We start from the raw sequence: 21,117 nt of genomic DNA, 5'->3' as shown, positions 1-21,117 counted from the left end.
ATTCTATAACCAGTCTCCTCATATGCAAAATGACTATATTAAGTGAATGCATATTTGCAAACAAGGAATACCTCAGTGCCTCCCCATTACAAGTGTATTAACATACATCCTTTTAAGTTTTGAAAGTGTCTTATTGAAAATCTGCAATTATGACCATACATATATGTATTTTTAATTTTTTTAACTTAAGTATTTTATGGGCATTAGATCACAAAACTACATTCACATGATTGTGATATATAAACATTGACTCTATATGAACTTTTACATTATGTTTATCATACTTTTATTCTTTTTACATGTATATATATATAATCATTATTCTTATTTTATCAGTTCAGAAGATGTTTCAAATTCAAGCTTTGGGACAAAGCTTAGTGAGGTTGAGGAAGAGTTGTTATAGAAAAATTACGAATTGCCAAAGACAAAATTTTAATATAACAGACCAAAACTTAAGTGAAAATTATCAATTTTTACAATTTGAGTTAAAGCATTTTTGAAGTTTAAATTTTTATTTTTTATTTCTAAAATTTCTTCTTACATAAGTTACATTATTTTTGGAATGTTAATTTTTGATAAAGAAGAATGACATACAACTTTAATATTTAGATTACGTAATTAAGACGGATAACAAAGAGACATGTAAGTGCTAAATTATTTACTTTGGATTATGGACCTTACATGTAAATTAAGGCTTTTGTTAAACAACCTTTTCCTATGACTCATGTGTTAAATTGTTTATAACACCTGTCACCCATGACTGGATTATTGACCAACCAGTGAAAATAGGTTGTGGTCAAGGGAGTTTTACAAGGGAATTTTTGATTGGTGAAAACAGGAGAAAGTCAAGAAATCAGTGATCATGTGACCACGCCCGCATGGAAACAATTTATGTTTTCAACGGTCACTTTGATTACTGATTTCAAATAATAAACATCTATATTTACTAGAACTTTCTCTTGTTTTACACCAGGTAAGCTGAATTATATTTTTAATATTTTTGTTCTATTTAAATTAAAGAGTTTAGATCGCTTTATATTTTGGAAAAGCTAACTAAAGTTAAAATTCATTTAATGATATTCACTTAAATTAATTGTATATATTTTGTATAGATTATATTTCGTTTCCATTGAGATTAATTATTTTTGTGTTGGTTACGCTTAGGACGCGATGCTTTTTATTTATGTAAACAATTGAGATATGTTTCAAGAATTTATTTAATTCGAATCTATTCTATGTTTAGAAACATTTAGTTAATTTTATAATAGTTATTTTTAAAAGTTTATTTAAAGTCCGGAAATATTTCATATTGTATCCGTATTAACTTTTAAGTATTATAATGTCCAGGGGAGATAATTTGTAATTTTTATTTGCCGGGAGAAATGTCTTTTGTTGATAAAGCAATGATTATTGAGTTAAATCGAAAGCTAAATAACAAGGACATGAAACCTTATTTTCTACTTTATATTTCTGTAAGTTGTGTTTTATATTTTGTATATAGATTGCTTATTTAGTTCATAAAATAGGTTATGGTAAGCGACACTTGTTCGCAAGATTTCAGTTTGTTTACAAAATAGTTTGAACATTTTGAATTGACTTTTGAACTTATATTTAAATTGAATTTAGTTAATTTTATTGTATAACACTCATACACGGAACTCGTGACAGAAGTACATGTTGTTGCTAAGCAACATGGGTATATTCTTTATTTTAATATTTTGTAAAAAGAGTAAATACTGTTTAGGAATTATGCAAAGTTATATTACATACCAATTTATTTAGAAATAAATTGTATTTGGTATTAGATTTTATGCGATTAAATATAGAAATAGTTTGGCAAAGATTTTATTAATTTTAAAGGTTTATTATTTCCATAGCAACAAGTTATTATACAAAACATTTTAAATTAAGCATTCTTTTTAGTTGAAATGATTCGGTTTATTTAACAAATTGTATTATGCATTAACCTGTGCGTTAAGTTTTGTAAAGCGGTTTCACTTGATAAAATATAGTTTGGGCAAGTTTTATTTAATTAGTTAAAATTTGCATAGAGTTATGTCCCTTAATTTAGTTCATTTGTGAAATTCTAAATTTATTATCAAGTGAGACTTGCTATTTTATTGTGTAAAATCTGTAGCACTTTGATTACTGATTTCAAATAATAAACATCTATATTTACTAGAACTTTCTCTTGTTTTACACCAGGTGCTAAAAGTCATCAGACACAGCATGAAAGGTCGGTACAACACATGTGTAGAGTTCTCCATGTGAAACTGAATATCACTATTTAGAAAAGGACAATCAATGTTGTTTATATGTAAGCGGTATTTTTAGTAAGTTTCGGATGGGTATATTTCAGCTGTTTAGACATATATTAATGAAAATTATCTCTAAGGAAATTAGATGTCAAATTAATGTTATTAGTTATTATAGATATACAAATATAAAGGCATTATTTAGCGTTGTTATTGTCACCATAATACACCATTTGACTGTAGTAATAAATAAAATAACGAAATACCTAACTCCAAGGAAAATTCAAATATTAAAGTCCTTTATCAAATGCATGGTATAATCATAAGCCCAAACTCATCAAACAAATGGAAATTTATTGTGCCACATTTGTATTTTTTAATTTCTGATGTAAACTCTGTTCAGAAATCTTTGTTATAAATAAATCTCTGAACATTTGACAGAAATTATGGAAATGTATGCCAAAACGATACTATCAGCAAGATCAGCTATTGGACATGATAAAGAAGGACGCATTCTGTTAATGCAGCTTGATGGATTCAACGAACATAAAGGGTAATTTGATAATATTATATTTTTTATCAAGTTAATCACTTGCGCTTACTATGTAGTATTTTTCTAATAGAACTCTTTACATTTAAAAAAAAAAGTAAAAGTAAAGTAAAAATTGGTAATTTACGAAAGAAAAATGGCTTTTATGGAAAGCATATTAAGAAGCGTAAGTTAACACGAATAGAAGATATTCTTAACCCGAATCTATCCCGTCTTTATCCGATAGATTTCAGAACTTCAGCAAACGTATGTGAAGTTTGCATTATTATAATGTCTTGACATCAAAAACATTCTAATTTAATGAAATAATTTATTGGACATTCAATCGATAAGTACATTCAATAATGATATAAATAGGTATCTCTTTAATTTGTCCTTTTTCTATATCTTTTTTTCCCGCATTTTTACCAGGGATTTAAGTCTTTGCATTTTGCTATATTGATATATATATTAGTAGATTTATAATCAACTATTCTTTAATAATTCTAATACATGCATGATACGCTTCCACCTAAAGTTAACACTATATTGATTTTTTATAAAGCATGACAAAATTGAAGAAGGTACTAAAATAAAAATGGAAAAAAATCCTTTGAATTTCAAACTTCCGCAGACCTCTTCTGGATGTTCTTATGCAATCAAAATCTACACGTGCAATACTAACACTACAATGGCAATTAAAAATAACGGACACTTTCATAATTTTAATTTTAATTATTTTTTCGACAACATTCCGGTCTCATAGCGAAATGTATAGATGTAGTGTAATTCTTTCTAAATATATGTTGATGTAGTTTCTCCCTGGGATAAAAAGGTACACTCGGGGATGTTCTTATACCTCATTGCTACATTTTGTAAATGACATACATGTATATATATATATATGTGTGTGTTGTTTTTTAATATGTATAACGACTGTTATATAAAAGCAACAATAAACCAAGGGAAAAGCACTTCATTCATTTTTTTACAGCCACGACAAACACAACAGTATAAATGTAAGTACTTATAATAATGATACTTTGTTGATATTCACTCAGTAACCGTAGGCGAATTCAAAATTGAAAAGAGAGATTAGTTAGATAACCTTATGAGACTCTTACTTTGGGGATATGGATAATCTTTTAAAAATAGAAACAAATAGACAAAAAAAAAAAATAATCAAGAATATTGGGGTCTAATATATAAAGAATTGAAATAGATTGGGACCTAAATTAAAGAAAGTAAAATAAAAATGCCAAAAATCAAAGACCATAAAGTTGAAGACCACCCTCTCCCCCATCATCAAGACGCCAACGTTATAGTAATGTAACTACATCCAACTTATATTGTCAATGTTTGTATTGATCAGGCATACACCACAAAAAAGGACTGCATCAACCAACACAACACAAACAACAAACCTTGCAGTAATATTTTTTTTATATCATTACATTTAAGCATTATTGTGTACCTTTCCACTTTAAATATGTTGCAGACTGTTACTTTGATTCATATTGAAGAATGTCCTATACTTTTCTACTGATTGTATGCAACTTACAGATGAATGTATTTGACTTTACTTATAAGAATAATTTTTATAGGAAAACCCTTATTATTTTACATTTATTTTTTTGTTATTTGATTACAGAATGACTCTATATGAATTTGCCGATGTCCTTCTTGATTATGGATTCGTACAAGCAATTAACCTGGACGGTGGAGGATCAACAACATTAATTATCAATGGAACATTAGTTAATCATCCAACAGATAAATGGTGATTATATTTTCCTTATTCGTACATGTCTACAGTTTAACACACCAATCATTCACATAAAAAAAAATCAATCAACGTGTTTGTAAGACTACACACAATTCGCGTTAAAATGCCATCATTATATTGAAAACATCATTTAAGTATCTACTCAGGTGAGGTTTCGGAATTTGTGTCAGATATTTGAACTCTTTGGTACTTTCCAATACGATACAGGGTAAAATGTTTTGCCCCATAACACTCAATTTTCTTTTCATATAAGACTTAATAGCTCTTAAAAGCAGATTCTTGATTTCTTTTAGTTTGATTTGAGACCTAAATAATAACAATGCAAATAAAGATTAAAGTTCGAGTCAGCCTTTTCCCACCATATTTTAAAAATCAAATATCTCAAAAAGGAGCTCCATGACCTATCAATATTTTAAAGATTATTGTGTTTTGAATTAAACAAGATTCAATTGAACAAGACGTCCAACGTGAATTCGAATATATATATATATAAGATATATTGCGAAGAGACAAATCGTTTTTTAATGGTAAACATTTAAAACAAGTAAAATTATAAAAATGCCGAACTCCAAGGAAAATTTAAAACGGGAAGTCCCTTATCAAATGCTTAAATTAAAAGCTCAAACACACCAAACGTTTGGAAATAATTGTCATATCAAGAATACAGACATGTCGTTCAGAAAATAATTTACGTAACGTCTTAAAGATGTTTGCTCCTTTACTTTTTGCCAGATTTTCGGAATCCACTGGTTTTATCCATGTATTAACATTAAAACAAATTGCCCACTAACCCCTACTTTACTTTTCATATTTTTATTAAATATTATTTAAAAAGCCATATTTCAATACTTATGAAATCCTTGTTAATTTTTTCATAGCTTTTTAAACAAAAAAGGTGCCAATGTTAAGTGAAAGAAAAATCTAGAGAGAATTATTTCCCGCCAAATTTTCAACAGCTAATATCTCGAAAACAAGCACTAAGACTCTCCATTTTTTTCTGCTTTTTTAGTTTCTTTATTTATATACTTTCAATTTACAACAGTCCTTTAAAAAGCTTGTTATTTTTAAACTGAGTAGCGAACATCCTTAATTGATTTACTGTCGCATAAAACAACAATGTTTGAACAAAACACACAAACATGAAAGGTACAGATGTCACAAATCGGGGTACAGCAGTTACAATTTGTGTTATTATCTTAATAAGCATGAAAACAAACAACTATGTCAACAAAGAAAAACAAATGGGTTATAAACACTCTATAGACATAGCACGTCAACAAAAATGATAGACAATTAAAAAAACAATAACATAGCACAATAACACAATGGCGGGATGTATAAATACGCCAAAGGTATAATACCAAAAACGGATAACATAGCAAAGGTAAATAATATACGGAGACAAATAAAAAACATTTTAAAACGTAATTAACATAATTAACTATGTCTGACCTAGAATCTTTACTTCAACATCATCACGCATATTTGTTATTTGTTATTTCTTTTTTTATCTTTTATTTGTTTTTCAATTGTCAGGATTTAACATACATGTTCCTTACAATACCACCTGACAATGGTATCAAGGGGTTTCATATAGAAAATAATTCAGTATACAATTTATACCACTGACAAATTGATTTTACACTTATAGTATTTAAGGTTACATATAAGTTTTATTTGGTAATACTCTCATGCTCTCTGAATTTCTCTCATACAATACAAATACTCTTCACTCATTTTTGTTATTTCTAGTTCAGGAGGATATTAAAGGCCAACAAAAAACTACATTTACTTACTGAAATACTGATCTCTTGGTGAATCTTCTATGTATCCACACATAGATTATAAAGTTGTCATAGTTTTTCTAAGAGGATTTGATTTTAATTCAAAAATATAATACTATTGTTTTTGTACTTATGGCTTACACAGTTATAGTGTGCTGCAATGTTTAAGAACAAATGCGTACACACAATATTCCATCTGCGTTTTCTGAATAAGTATACTTCTACCTTCGGGACAAATACAACTAAAATATGAAAAGGTCTACAAGTTCGTACACAAAATACTCACTCATATGACAGCTTCAGATGTACTCTTTTTTGTTGCCCATACCATGTTTATGTCTCAAGAAACATCGATCTGCCCTTCTTAAAAGTTGTCTCTTGTTGCGAAAAACCCTTACTGTGGATTCATAATTATTCGTTGGATAGCAATTTATGTGGGTTTAGTTGTTACAGGTGAACCACGAATTTAAGGTGGTATCTAACACTACAGGGAGATAACTCTGTAATATCAGCTAAACGTTTTAATTACAATGCGTTGTGAAGGCAATATAAAGCTTCTCAATGATCAAAATTAGTGTTTGTCAAACTGCTTATAACCAGTGTAATTTTTCTGATAAAACGCTTGGTTCAAATTTTTTATATTTTTTTTATATTTTTGTACTTTGTCAAAATTTTATGAAAATTAAACGAGCCAAATTAATTTTAATGAAAGTGTTGGGTACCACCTTAAATGATAAACGAGTTAAAAATTGTCCATTGGCTATGTATGCAAAGATTGTCAAAACCACGAAATAAAATATCCCCGAAAATGCAAGTTTTCCTAAATCAACGAAAATTGATACCTACGAAAATAATTAATTCCCAATATTTTAAAAGTAAGACAGTAATTTGAAAATGTATCACCAAATTATAAAACAGTGGTTGGTTATTAGTGAAGAGAAATAAGCCATATTAGTTTCCAACAAATTTTTTATATGTACATCTTTTAATTTCTAATCGGGCACAACCCTGATCACCTAAAAGGGTATTGTGAACCAGTAGAAGGTAATGCTAAGGTATTAAAAGATACAATTGTTAGTTGATTATTGGTTTGAACAGAATATGTAAACATCGTTCCTTTTCTTTCTAGTGAGAATGATCCCAGATTTACATGTGAAAGAAAAGTTTCTACAATTTTGTGCGTTCACAGCGATCATTCTACAAGATCGGAAGACAATGATAAATCCGACTGTGATTTTAAAAATGTTTCAAATATATCTGAACACTGTCAAAGTAGAACTATTGATTCAAATGATATCAAAGAAGAGGTGCAGCGGGACAGTGATAATCAGTGAATAAAAAAGCAAAAAAAAAACCGAGTTTTACTAAAAGTTGAGGAAAGACTCATGTGATGCTGTAAGTTTTATTTGAAAAGTGATTCAGTTAGATATATCTCTTGTTGTGCAAGCATATTTTCGTTGAGATCGGAATATATTTGTGAAAATTGAACTGACAGCAATTTTATTTTTCTGACAGATTCTTTATTTTCTTAGAGTGTAAACGTTTTTTCCATGTTATCATATGTTATCTGTTCGTAGTTAACATGGTTAAGTTCCACATGTACACTTTATATACATATAACAAGACCAATAATGAGAACTTAAAAAGAACAGAAAATGCACTATTTTGACATTTTATATATTGAGCAGATTTTTTTCCACTAATAAAAAGTGTAAAGTCTAAAGACTATCTCATTATCATACGAAGGTACAAAGTAAAATCACAGAAATACTGAACTCAGGGGAAAATCAAACCGGAAAGTCCCTAATCACATGGCAAAATCAAATGACAAAACACATCAAAAAACGAGTGGACAACAGCTGTCATATTCCTCACTTGGTACAGGCATTTTCAAATGAAGAAAAGAATGGATTAAACCTGGTTTTATAGCGCTAAACCTCTCACTTTGTACGACAGTGTCATCAAATTCCGTTATATTTACAATGATGCGTGAACTGAACAGGCATAATAAATAAAATAGTCAAAGTATGGGTACAGCAGTCATCATCGTGTTACAATTTCGCGTGTCTGACGTCAGAAAATTTATACGTCACATATTTTTGTCGTTCAATGTTTATACAAACAACTCTAAAATTTCACATGGGCAATGTTAGCATACAGGGTTAAACAATCAAAAGTATGTAAGAATTAGATTCAGAAATAGACAGAGAGTTAAAATAGTCCAAAAATCTATATAACTTATAAGAATCCATAAATAGTTCATTCCACTACGTAATTAAATAATTTTGACGTTTGTGGTTCCACGTATTTTCTACTTTATAATAAAAATATAACATAATGACATATAGTAGAACAATAACATACTAACAAGATATTTTAAAATACAGAGACAAGTTATAAGAACCAACAAAACACAAAAAGTCGCATATACAAAACACACCAGCAAAAATGAAATTTAATACAAACACATTGAAGGGATGTATAAGTATCGAGCCATGTTAAATGGATATCACAGAAAACAATCAAACAGTACAAGTAATATCAATAATAGAACAAAGACGAATGCAAAAACAGTATAACACGTTGTCAAGATGATAAACAACGTCAGTACGCAGACTCTATACATCAAGACCATCCTATATTATATGTGAAGCTGATACGGAATATTTATCAACAAGGTCTTGGTACCTTCCGATTAACTTTTTTAGAAAAAGGACGAGACGTTTTTTGACATACCCCGGGTTCATCAACTTTCTGCTCAGACACTGATGACGTTAAACAAAGTCTGAGTAGAAGTTGCAAGCTCTTGAATATCGAATGAGTTTGGAAATGTATGTTCCATATGCAGGTGAAGTTGGTATATTGCTACTAAGGTGGGGGGAAATTATAATTTCAAAATTAAAATCGTTTCGTTTGTCATAAATTATGGTACTGAGATGACTGTGTAAGTCAAATTCGAGATATAAGTATAAAAATGTGGCGGAAGAAGCCGTGTCTGTTGTTTCTTTAATTTCTAGTTCTAGGGGATACATTGATGGAACCCAATCTGAAAAGTTCTGATTGTTTATAGAAATAAGATCATCAATATATCTGAAAGTGAAATTAAATAATCTGGCTTCTTTGATCCTCTTGTTTTGACAAGTGTCTGAAGGAATTCCGATTCATATGAAAATAAGAAAAGGTCGGCTAGGAGAGGCGTACAGTTTGTTCACATAAGGATGCCGACAATTTGTTGGAAAAGTCTACCTCCAAACTCAACAAATTTGTTGTCGATAAGAACAAACTTCAGCATACTGATCACTTGTTCTTCTTGTAGCATGCTTTACCTTTTTGTTTTTCACTATTAACAAAATTTGCCTTATGATATCCAAAAGTAATACATTTATAGCGTATGCTACCATTTTTATGTTGGAAGGCATTGTGGATTATTTCTTTTAGGCGATTTTCAATTCATGGGGAATGGTGGTATACAGGGTTAAAAAATCAAAAGTTTTGATATAACTAATTTCAGAAAAAAGACCGAGATTTAAAATTATTTAAAAGTTCTTTAGAATTTTTAAGAATCCACATATGGTTAATAACACCACGCGAGTAAACAGTTTCACAGTATTTCTGAAGAACCTCTTTCATTGCGGACAGAATTTTAGTCAAACTAATGGACAATTCTTTCGTGGAACATGAAGATGAGCCAGCAATATACCGTTGTCTGTACGGAATTTTATGAAGCTTAGGTATCCAATAAAAACAAAGTAACTCCTCCGATTTGCTGTTCAATGTAATGTCCATTTAAGCCACGAAGGACTTATGATTTGCTAAAATCTCATCCTTGTCAATTGATATGTCTTTGTATGTAAGATTACCTGAGTGCTCATTTATACCTAATTCTTTTACAATTCATTCGTAGTAATACGAATTACATACAAAGAAAATATTATTTGAAGCCTTGTCCACAGGAACAACAACGCACTTGTCTTGAAGAGATGATAGACATTTCACTGCCTATTTGTCTCTGAAAACGGACTTTGGTCAATCGTTCACAGTTTTTTCAACTTATGAATGCGACGTTTTATCAGAGACCTGATAGTTTTGACCCATTCTGACAAAGTGTCCAGTTCAACTTCTTCTCGTTTTACCCACGCTCTGGCGTAGTCCTCAATTGAATCCATAATTATTGTGAAGTTATGGTTCCAATTGATGTGTTGGGGTTCTCTAAACTTAGGACCATGAGAAATCACCTCTTGGAGATTTTCATGTTGAATTATGTTTAGATTCCCAGTTATGACATGGCAAGGGTCTGTAATTATAAAGCGAGTTTGAAGAGTCACATGTCGGAGGGTTTTTTTAGGTATTGTTTTAAGTCAAGGTCCTGCAAAGCTTGTTTGTAGTTATAAATCACAAGCCCGTATCTTTCTTGAAGTGAACTTCATTGCTGGTTTTGACATGATTGTGAAAGAATGAGTGCTCTTCGTCGTTCAATTCAGCTTTCTTTCGTCAATCTGCCTTTTAGAACCAATTACGAAAACGAAAAATTTCCCAGATAAATAAACAATATATACTAGGCAAAAAAAAAACGTTACATGCTTATAAGATCATTTATGTTTTTTTATAACATAAAATTGATAACAAAAATTTAATGGAATAGTTAGCTAACTTGATTTTGAAGAGAACAATAACAAGTTTTTTTTTATTGAAAAGAGTATTGCACATTTTCGGTCAATTTTAACAGGACAAGTACATAATTCGGGTTAAAATGTCAATACCTTGTATGACCACCTCTTGCATTTATGACCGCCTGACACCTCCGTCGAATGGAATCAATAAGACGTCGAATAAAATCTTGAGGGATGTCGTTCCATTCTCTGAAAAGTGCTGTTCAGAGCTCGGCTAACGTTTCAAGTGGATTTTGGCTATTTCTGATACGTCGTCCCAAAGATGTTCAATTGGTGATAAATCTGGAGACATGCTGGCCAAGGCAACACACGAATATGGTTATTCTCCAAAAAGGTCATCGAAATGTGTGCCACGTGACAACGAGCGTTGTCCTGCTGAAAAACGTGGTTAAAACGATGTCTTCGGAGAAACGGGAGAACAACTGGAGCCGTAATTCCGCCCCATACCATGATTACGCCACCACCAAACCGATCTGTTTCCTGCACGCAGGCATCAGAAAATCGTTCATTGCGTCTCCGGTAGACCCTGGATCTGCCGTCGCTAAAATTCAAGTTGAATTTAGATTCATCGGTAAAAAGAACCTGTCTCCATGTTTGCCTATTCCATCGAATCCGTACTCGTGTCCATTGAAGTCGCGCCATCCTGTGACGCTGAGTAAGGATAGTTCCCTTCAATGGACAACGAGTTCTTAGACCAACTTGACATAATCGGTTACGAACTGTTTGTGACGCGTTTACATATCGATTTCGGAGATGAATGATGCGGATGTGTCTGTCGTAACGTCGTTTCACGTGGCCTGCCACTACGGGGGCGATCATTTGTTGTGCCAGTATCTCTAAGACGAGTCTTAAGCCTTGCAATAGTAATTCTAGAGACAATAAAATGATTTGCAACCTGCACTTGAGTCATTCCTGCTGCCAACATCCCAATAGCTCGTTCTCTCTCATTTTGGCGTAGACGGGGCATTGTTTTACGTGTAACTGTTTCAATTTTTAAATGCAACCTTTTGTTAACAATCGTGTGCGACACAATAAATGACAAAAAGGACAACTCGATTCTAATTCTATACAGGTAAATTTTTGAGAAAAATGGTTATTTGTTTGAAATCATAAAATGACGTCACTTTATTTCCGATATTTTTATAAATGAGTAAATTTTTTTTTCTCGGAAAATCTGTAAAAAGTCAGAGATATCAGGCAGCTATTTTCCTGTAAGTACTTTGATTGATAAAGTCTAACGTTTGAATTTGCCAGTTAGTTTACCTTTTTTTAATTTACCTTACTTAAAGTTTGGCAGTTTTGTTACTTAATTCCTAATATGGATAATACTGATAAAACTGAATACTTTGTACAAATATACAGAAAGTCGTGACGATTCAAATAATACTGTGGGTTCATTAACATTCGTTGGATACCAATTTGAAAAAAAAAGAATTTACAATATGATTTTATCCAAAATCAATATCATCTAAATTTCGATGAAATTATACATCATTTGGAACAATTATCCCACATTTTGTGGTTAATTATATTTTTATTGAATAGGTTCTTTATGTCACTTAATAGATCATGATTATGGCTCATTTACTATAGTCACTGGTAATTATTTTCTCAACTTAAGGTGGTACCTAACACTACAGGGAGATTACTTTGTAAATTCAGCAGAACGTTTTAATGAATTAGTGTTCATAAGGGAATATTAAACTTCTCAACGATCAAAATAAGTGTTTGTCAAACTGCTATATAACCAGTGTAACTTTTCTGATAAAACGATTGATTCAAATTTTTTGAAATTTTTATATTTATGTCAAAGGGTCAAAGTAAATACTTTGTCAAAATTTTAAGAAAATTAAACGAGCCAAATTAATTTTAGTTAAAGTGTTAGGTACCACCTTAAGTATAAGATTTAGCTTATCTTATGTCATATACAAATATATTTTTGTGATATATTAGCTACAAGTGAGACATACATTGTATTCATATTCATTGCCGGAAGTGTATTTACGACCATATTATTTTTAAACAATAAGAAATGCTCTCTGTTATGATAGTTTGTGTTTTTGCATTAATGTTTAACATGTCGTCACTTATCGCATTAGCAAAATCTTCAGATCTGAAAGAAATTGAGATTTAAAAGATTGGTTTTAAACCTAAGTATTAGCGATATAGTGCTTCTTCTGGAAATTATACTTTTTAGATTGTTTCAAGAATTTGCTGTCCAGATGAAGCTAAAAGCATTTAAAACCCTCAGTATCGTCATTTTTCTGTGTCTGGTGGCTAACATGCCTCGTGCATTTATGCTCGTATATTCGCTATGCACGACATCTAGTGAAGCAACTTTGCTTTGGTTTAAGTACTGTAACTTTTTGGTTATGCTTAATCCGCTCTTCGACACAGTTATATACGTCTTTTGTTTAGCTAATAGCAAACAGATTAAAAGGTTGATTTGTTGGAAAAAGAATTCGGTTCGACCACATAATCAGGAAAGGATGCATATCTAAACTGGATTTGGTGACGCTTAATCGAAATGAACGCTAAACATTTATTTGGTACTATACTAATTTTGCCTGTAACGGTTGTGTGACATTCATTTATTAAACATTGTCAAATATTTGAAATATTTAAGGAGTTTTAATTTGTGAAATACAAAAAATATTCTGTGTTTTGAGACACTATGTGACGAAACAGTAAACAAGTAGCGGTGTCAATTGTTTTTTTTTAAATGTTCCTTGTAATACATACATGTTCATATATTAAAGTAGTCTAAAAGTTTGTTTACTTTTTGTTGTAATCTTCATCGCCTGGTATAGCATACATTTGTTTACATATATAGAGTTTGTATAAGATATATATATAACTGTATTCTCTTATTTAACGATATTGTCCAACCTCCTCCTATTGATTTCCTTACCTATTGTGAAGTTGTACTTATTAGACAAAGTAAGACTAATGGGTTCGAGAATTGAGAAGTTTGCCACCATATATTGGTGCAATGACAAAACTACGAGTTAAGGATGACTTAGGTCAGGTTTAGGATTTTTGTCAGATGTTCGTTCTACGATACAGGCCGGGTAAGATATTTTGCCCCATATTACTCACTTTTATTTTTATATAAGTCGTCAATAGCTTATACAAAGGTCAATACCATAATTTGAGCAGATTTAATTGAAAAACAAAAGGCGAATCTCAAATTACCCATAAACAAAAAAAGTAATAGTAAAAGAAAAGAAACTAAGCAAAATGACAATGGTAAACCCATTAACAATCAGCCTAGCCTAGCCAGTTAAATAAGATATAATCCAGGTAAATCAATAGAGGTTATTATAAACTTATTCTTAAAGGTTACCAATTCAACATTTTAATTAAATCTTGGGTTTATTGGTATTGATAATGACTTTGGTTTTAGTAAATTAAATCAGACTAAATATCATTTTTTTTATTCAAACATGTATGCACATTCATGGCTCTATAATATGTCGATAATGGCATTCCACGTGGTCAAGTTTTCCCATGGCTGTTACATGTAATGACGTCTTAACATTAAATCCATTTAGTTTTGGATGTATACTGATTGATATTTTAGTCTTAGATGCATGCTATTTTTGTAATTAATTGTTATATATTGACTTAAATCTAGTTGTCAGTAACTGCTAGTACTCTCAGATCAGCACGTGGTTTCTTTTTATTGTGCGAATGTATATTTAGAAATTGTTTCCACGCTTGTGTATTACATTAAACATACTGAATGAATGAATCTTTATTGCATTAACGACAACATTGCTTTAGCATAATACAAGGTATATACATATATGACAAATATGACAGATTACAAAGAACACTTAAATAAATTAAATAATGCAGAGATAACTTATAACATAATTGATCAAATGGAAATATTGAATAACCGTAAGATTTAGGTTAATTCTTGACCATAAATATTGACATATATAAATTTATAATCTAACATGCTTCAGGTGTAAACAAGTATTTCTGACATTTAAATTAATTGAGAATGTCGCGATCATTACTATTGAATAAACTAAATACGCCTGGTGCATACGAAATGTACACGTTTATAAACTGTAATAGAACTATTCCCTTTTTCAAGAAAATGCGTCCCGTATTTAAAAAAAGGCAACAGCATTGAATTGAAGGTCAAACAACAATTAATAAGTTTCTTGTGTAAAAATTTGTGTGGTTTGTTTGTCCTTGCTGTTATAATGCCATCTGCTTTTGGTTGTTTTCAATTTCCCATAAACTATTTATCAATCCAAAATTATCACGCTTTACTCATTGTTGTAAGCCGGACGATGACCTATAGTTGTTAATTTCTGTATTATTTTGTCTCTTGTGAAGAGTTGTCTCCTTTGCAATTGTACCACAACTTTTTTTTTATATTTGTATTAATTTTACAAAGATTTTGTATTGTATCTTCATTGAATATTCGTTTGAATTGTTATACATTGTCATTGCACATGTTGAAATTGAAATCATTGTCGTTTCCACTGTAACTATGGAAATCATTTAATAACACTTTGTGTGATATTGAGCTTGATATACTCACGTTAACGTGATCTTTGGAATATTAAATTTAGTACAAAAATAATTTATGACATACGTTATCATAAGATCACGATAGCGTGAGTATATCAAGCTCAATATCAAACAAAGTGTTATTAAATGATTTCCATAATTATAGTGGAAACGACAATGATTTCAATTTCAATATGTTCAATGACAATGTAAAACAAATCAAACGAGAAAACGAACGGCCTAATGTATGTTCAATGAAAATGAACGAATATTTATCACTTAAAACATTGTTGTGACGCCATTCTATTGTTGTACCCGTTCTTTATTACAGTGGTTGGACTATCATTTGCCTGTAAGAAACCATTATGTTACCTTTAACTGTCTAATATTTTAAAGAATAGCCCTCATCTTTCTTAAAAAATATTGAATAGCTGAAGGTAGCATAATGGTTACTTACAGCTAAATAATAGTCCAATAACTGACAAAAACTATCAATTCTGTCAATTTTTCCTTCATGTGAAAAAACTACAACCAAAGAACAAATGGCAATTACAAACAAAAACTTTTTTTTTTTTTTTATAAAAGTCACCTTCCTAAACAATAGTTTTGTCAATCATCTTAACGGTTTCTTGAGAGAAAAAAATCACAATACTTATATCACAGCCATTTTCTCATGTTTTGGGTTGTATCCTTTACTTTAGCACTAATTAAATTAGTTGATAATGCTCGTTGTAAGTCGTTTTTGTTGCTTTATCTATTTATTTTTTCAGAAGATTTATATCTTCATTCGTCTTTGGTTATCAAAATTGATTTCTGATGCTACTCTTATTCTACCAAACATCATATTAAGCTACAATTAAAATGATTTCTTTTAAAGCTTCTAGCGAATGATACATCGTACTGCAATACACAAACAACCTTAACCTCGCCCTGTCTATTAATTTAGAACTTGCTTTATGAACTAGGGGACTACAAATGTTTTCAAAAGGTTTTTCGTCCTGAACATGCATGACATATTTGCAACTGGCCGTTAAGCAACGAACAGTCAATCCATCAATAAATTTCAGTTTTGGCATTTATTTACAAATTGTATTTTACGTCTGATATGATTGCTTGAATATGAATATAATGCAATATGTGATAACAGAAAATTTGAAAGAGTTGTTTTACAAAAGGAATCGATAGACAAACATGACAAAATCATGTTTCGGTAACATTAAAAAAAAACAACAACATAAGGGACATTAAAACACTTATAACCGAAACAAGACCGACACGACAGCGGCAGAAAAAATCCCCCCAAAAAAGGGGGATATTCAGGTTCAACCGTTTAGAGAAACAACAGTGTCTTGAAAATTCAAGCGAACAAAAGTATGTAAAATGATTGTCATCTCTTCGTTGTTTGTTCATATTAATCATATATTTGAAATAAAATCGACTGCTGGGCAATCGATATGGTTATTCGTGAACCTTTCTTCCCATTGTTTTCTTTTTGTAATTCACACAGAAAGAAATAAAACCGTAGAAAAAAAATATCTAAAAGGAGATGGCTATATTTTGAAATGTAATATATATAAAACTTGCCATCCTTATAATGAGCTACTATTACTATACCCGCTTTGAAATCCACACTGAAATCGAATTTATCTGAATACACATTTGATGTTAATCCAAGTTTGATACACCACAATCACTATTAACGATATCTGATTACATTAAGAATATACTTTCATCGTCTTTGTCCATTTTGAAGCACAAAACGATGTGAAAGTGTTCACGGAAAATATTTAGAGTAGTCCTTTCGCACGTGCAAATCATGATACGCATACGCTGTGTCTTAATCGTCATGCAGTAATACACGTGGTTTTGCTTCTGTTGTACCTTTTTTTGTCTATTGTATAAATTGGGCTACTGTATAAAGTGGCCAACATGTAGAATACATTTAAATGTACATTTATTCACAAATCAATTTTCACACTGGATGAAAATAAATCGCAACAAAATAGCTTGCATTAGCTTGCATTATTTCACCCTTTTGACGTGTTAAACAATGTTTCAAGTAAGATATAAGCCTCTAACAGTTCACTTGCATTATTTCACCCTTTTGACGTGTTAAAAAATATTTCAAGTAAGATATAAGCCTCTAACAGTTCATTCAGATGGGATTGATATCGGTTTATATCCTTTACATTAACATACGACTACCACTATTACAGACTCCTGACTTGGAACATGCACATACATAATGTGGCGGGGTTAAACATGGTAGAGGAATACCAACCCTCTCCTTACCTGAAAGCACGTCTAAGCTGCAGTTACGGTGTACAATTGCAATGGTTGATGTGATATATTAAAGAATGACGTTTGGTTAATTACTAGTTCGTTATTTACTAGTTTGTAGTCTACATTGCTATTTAAGATTTATTCCTACATATTAACTATTAAACATCGACATATTAGATTTATAGTTTGTTATTCCACAAATACCTATTACAATATTACCTTAAATCTTATAGCAAAGTTTCAAATTTCTATAAGGTTTGTGATTCATAAGCTCATAGAAGAATTGAAAAGCTGAAAATATACTCAATTTCTCTTGGATATCAATATTTTTGTCTTAGAACAAACCATTTTGAATTTGTTAAACCTTTCACATAAGTGTATTGTATTTAGCAGTTTGTTCTACAAAATGTTGTTTAAAGTATGAAATAATGAAATTAAAATCGACATTATTAAGATGATTGATTTCTTGATTGGCAATATAATTAATCCGTTTGGATAATGTGTTACCAACAAACTATCGGGTTTTCCTATGGGAACCGACGGTGTTCTTCTTTTTGCCTACTTATTACTTTACTCAATTTAGTCAGGCTTCAATCGGACACTTCTGATGACGAACTAAAAGAGTAGAGATTTGTACTTTAACTTCACGTTATATACTTCCTACACCAAATAGGATGTTTTTTATTTCCCAATTGTGAAATTTTCATTTCTATGCAGTCAATTTCATGCAGCTCCTGTAAATTGAGGTAATATTTCCCAGTTGAAACGATATTAACAAAATTGCATTTCCTTTTATGATATAAAGGGTTACTGGTAACATGGTAGCTATGAAACCAAGCTTTCCATGTGTTGAAGTTTAAATCATCCAATCGAAAAGTTTATGACGCCATCACGAGTTGGTTGACCATTTTGGATTATTTGTTTCACAGAAGAAGACGAAAAAAATCCGATTGTCGACATTACTTAGAAGCTGGATCTTATAAACACTACAGAGCACATGTGATCACCCATTTTGTTTTACCTCGCTCTGTTTATAAAGTGCAAATCTAGAACTTGCTGCATGAACTAGGCGACTACAATATTTTTTATAAATTGAGGTTTTTCGTCCTGAACATGCATGGAATATTTGCCACTGGGCGTTAAGCAGTTAACAGTCAATCAATCAATAAATTTCGGTTTCGTCATTTATTTCCAAATTGTATTTTACGTCTGATATCATTGCTTGAATATGAATTTAATGCAACACCTCGCTCATGAACGACTATTAATATGGGAAACAGAATAAAGGAAGATGTTACCGCATCTGTTATCTGATAAACAAATCAATCGTGGGTCCGACTCGCACTTTGTTCGTAGTGATCGTTTAATGTAAAACAAGAAAATTTGAAAGAGTTTCTTTGCAAAAGGAAATCAAGATATAAAATCATGTTTCGGTAACATTAAAAAAACCACAAGGGACACCAAAACACAAATAACCGAAACAAGAGCGACACGACTTTGCAGAAAAAATCCCCCCAAAATGGGGGATATTCAGGTTGTACCATTTAAGGAAACAACAGTCTGTTGAAAATTTAAACGAATCTAAAACTTTAGAATGATTGCACGTTGTTATTTTTTCATTTGTTCATATTAATCATATATTTGAAATAAAATCGATTGCGGGCCACTCGATATGGTTAAACGTGAACCTTTCTTCGCATTGTTTTCTTTTTGTAATTCACCCAGAAAGATATAAAACCGCAGAATAAAATATCTAAAAGGAGATGGCTATATTTTGAAATGTAATATATATAAACCTGCCATCCTTATAATGAGCTGCTATTACTATACCCGCTTTGAAATCCACACTGAACTCTAATATATCTGAATACACATTTGATGTTAATCCAAGGTTGAAACACCACAATCACTATTAACGATATCCGTTTACATTAAGAATATACTGTATGTGTATTCACAATATTTATTTTATATAATTGTGAAATCATTTGTGCTATATATACTAATATTACGAATAAGTTATATCTTACCAAATAGTGCCTCCCTAAACTATTAGGTAAACTAACATGAGGGATACTAAGTTGCAAGCTGTAAACTTAGTAAATTGTTACAGCAAATATGCAATAAAGATATTATTACGTTTAAAAAAAAAAAAAGAATATACTTTCATCGTCTTTGTCCATTTTGAAGCACAAAACGCATGTGAAAGTGTTCACGGAAAATATTTAGAGTAGTCCTTAGGCACGCACAAATCATGATACGCATATGCTGTGTCTTAATCGTCATGCAGCAATACACGTGGTTTTGATTGTGCTATACCTTTTTTGTCTATTGTTTAAGTTGGGCAACTGTATAAAGGGGCCAACATGTAGAATACATTTAAATGTAAAAAACGTTTATTCACAAATCAATTTTCACACTGAATGAAAATAAATCGCAACAACAAAATAGCTTGCATTATTTCACCTTTTTGACGTGTTAAACAATGTTTCAAGTAAAATATAAGCCTCTAACAGTCCATTCAGATGGGATTGTTATCGGCTTATATCCTTTACATAAACAAACGACATCCACTGAACCACAGGCTTCTGACTTGGGACAGGCACATACACACATAATGTGGCGGGGCTAAACATGTTAGCGGGATTACAACCCTCCCCCTAACATGAAAGCACGTCTAAGCTGCAGTTACGGTTTGCAATTGCAATGGTTGATGTGATATATTAAAGAATGACGTTTGGTTAATTACTAGTTCGTTATTTACTAGTATGTAGTCTACATTGCTATTTAAGATTTATTCCTACATATTAACTATTAAACATTGACACATTAGATTTATAGTTTGTTATTCCACAAATACCTATTACAATATTACCTTAAATCTTATAGCAAAGTTTCAAATTTCTATAAGGTTTGTGATTCATAAGTTCATAGAAGAATTGAAAAGCTGAAAATATACTCAATTTCTCTTACATATCAATGTTTTTGTTTTAGAACAAACTATTTTGGATTTATTAAACCTTTCACATAAGTGTGTTGTATTCAGCAGTTTGTTCTACAAAAATTTGATAAAAGTATGAAGCAATGGAACTAAAATCGACATTATTAAGATGATTGATTTCTTGTTTGGCAATATATTCATTCCGATTGGATAACGGTTTTCCAACAAACAATCGGTTTTTGTTTCCAATGGGAACCGACAATGTTCCTCTTTTTGTCTACTCATTACTTAATTCAGGTAAGACAGGCTTCAATAAATGTATACTTTATAAAATTG

At 30.8% G+C, this 21,117-nt stretch overlaps 1 protein-coding gene across 2 annotated transcripts in view; it reads left to right on the top strand.

Moving 5' to 3' along the window:
- The window catches only part of LOC143054622 (N-acetylglucosamine-1-phosphodiester alpha-N-acetylglucosaminidase-like), a 35,663-nt gene extending 27,644 nt beyond the window's left edge, over window positions 1-8,019 (top strand). For both annotated transcript variants that reach the window (XM_076227636.1, XM_076227637.1), the window contains 3 exons: window positions 2,697-2,808; window positions 4,436-4,564; window positions 7,484-8,019. In XM_076227636.1, the coding sequence (XP_076083751.1) occupies window positions 2,697-2,808; window positions 4,436-4,564; window positions 7,484-7,688 (446 nt within the window). In that variant the 3' untranslated portion in view covers window positions 7,689-8,019. The remainder of the gene's footprint in view (window positions 1-2,696; window positions 2,809-4,435; window positions 4,565-7,483) is intronic.
- The last annotated feature ends 13,098 nt before the right edge of the window (window positions 8,020-21,117 follow it).

The sequence above is a fragment of the Mytilus galloprovincialis genome, chromosome 12 (assembly GCF_965363235.1).
Source record: "Mytilus galloprovincialis chromosome 12, xbMytGall1.hap1.1, whole genome shotgun sequence".
Taxonomy (NCBI): domain Eukaryota; kingdom Metazoa; phylum Mollusca; class Bivalvia; order Mytilida; family Mytilidae; genus Mytilus; species Mytilus galloprovincialis.
The sequence above is the reverse complement of the archived record's forward strand: the minus strand, read 5'-3'. Positions and strand labels throughout refer to the sequence as shown.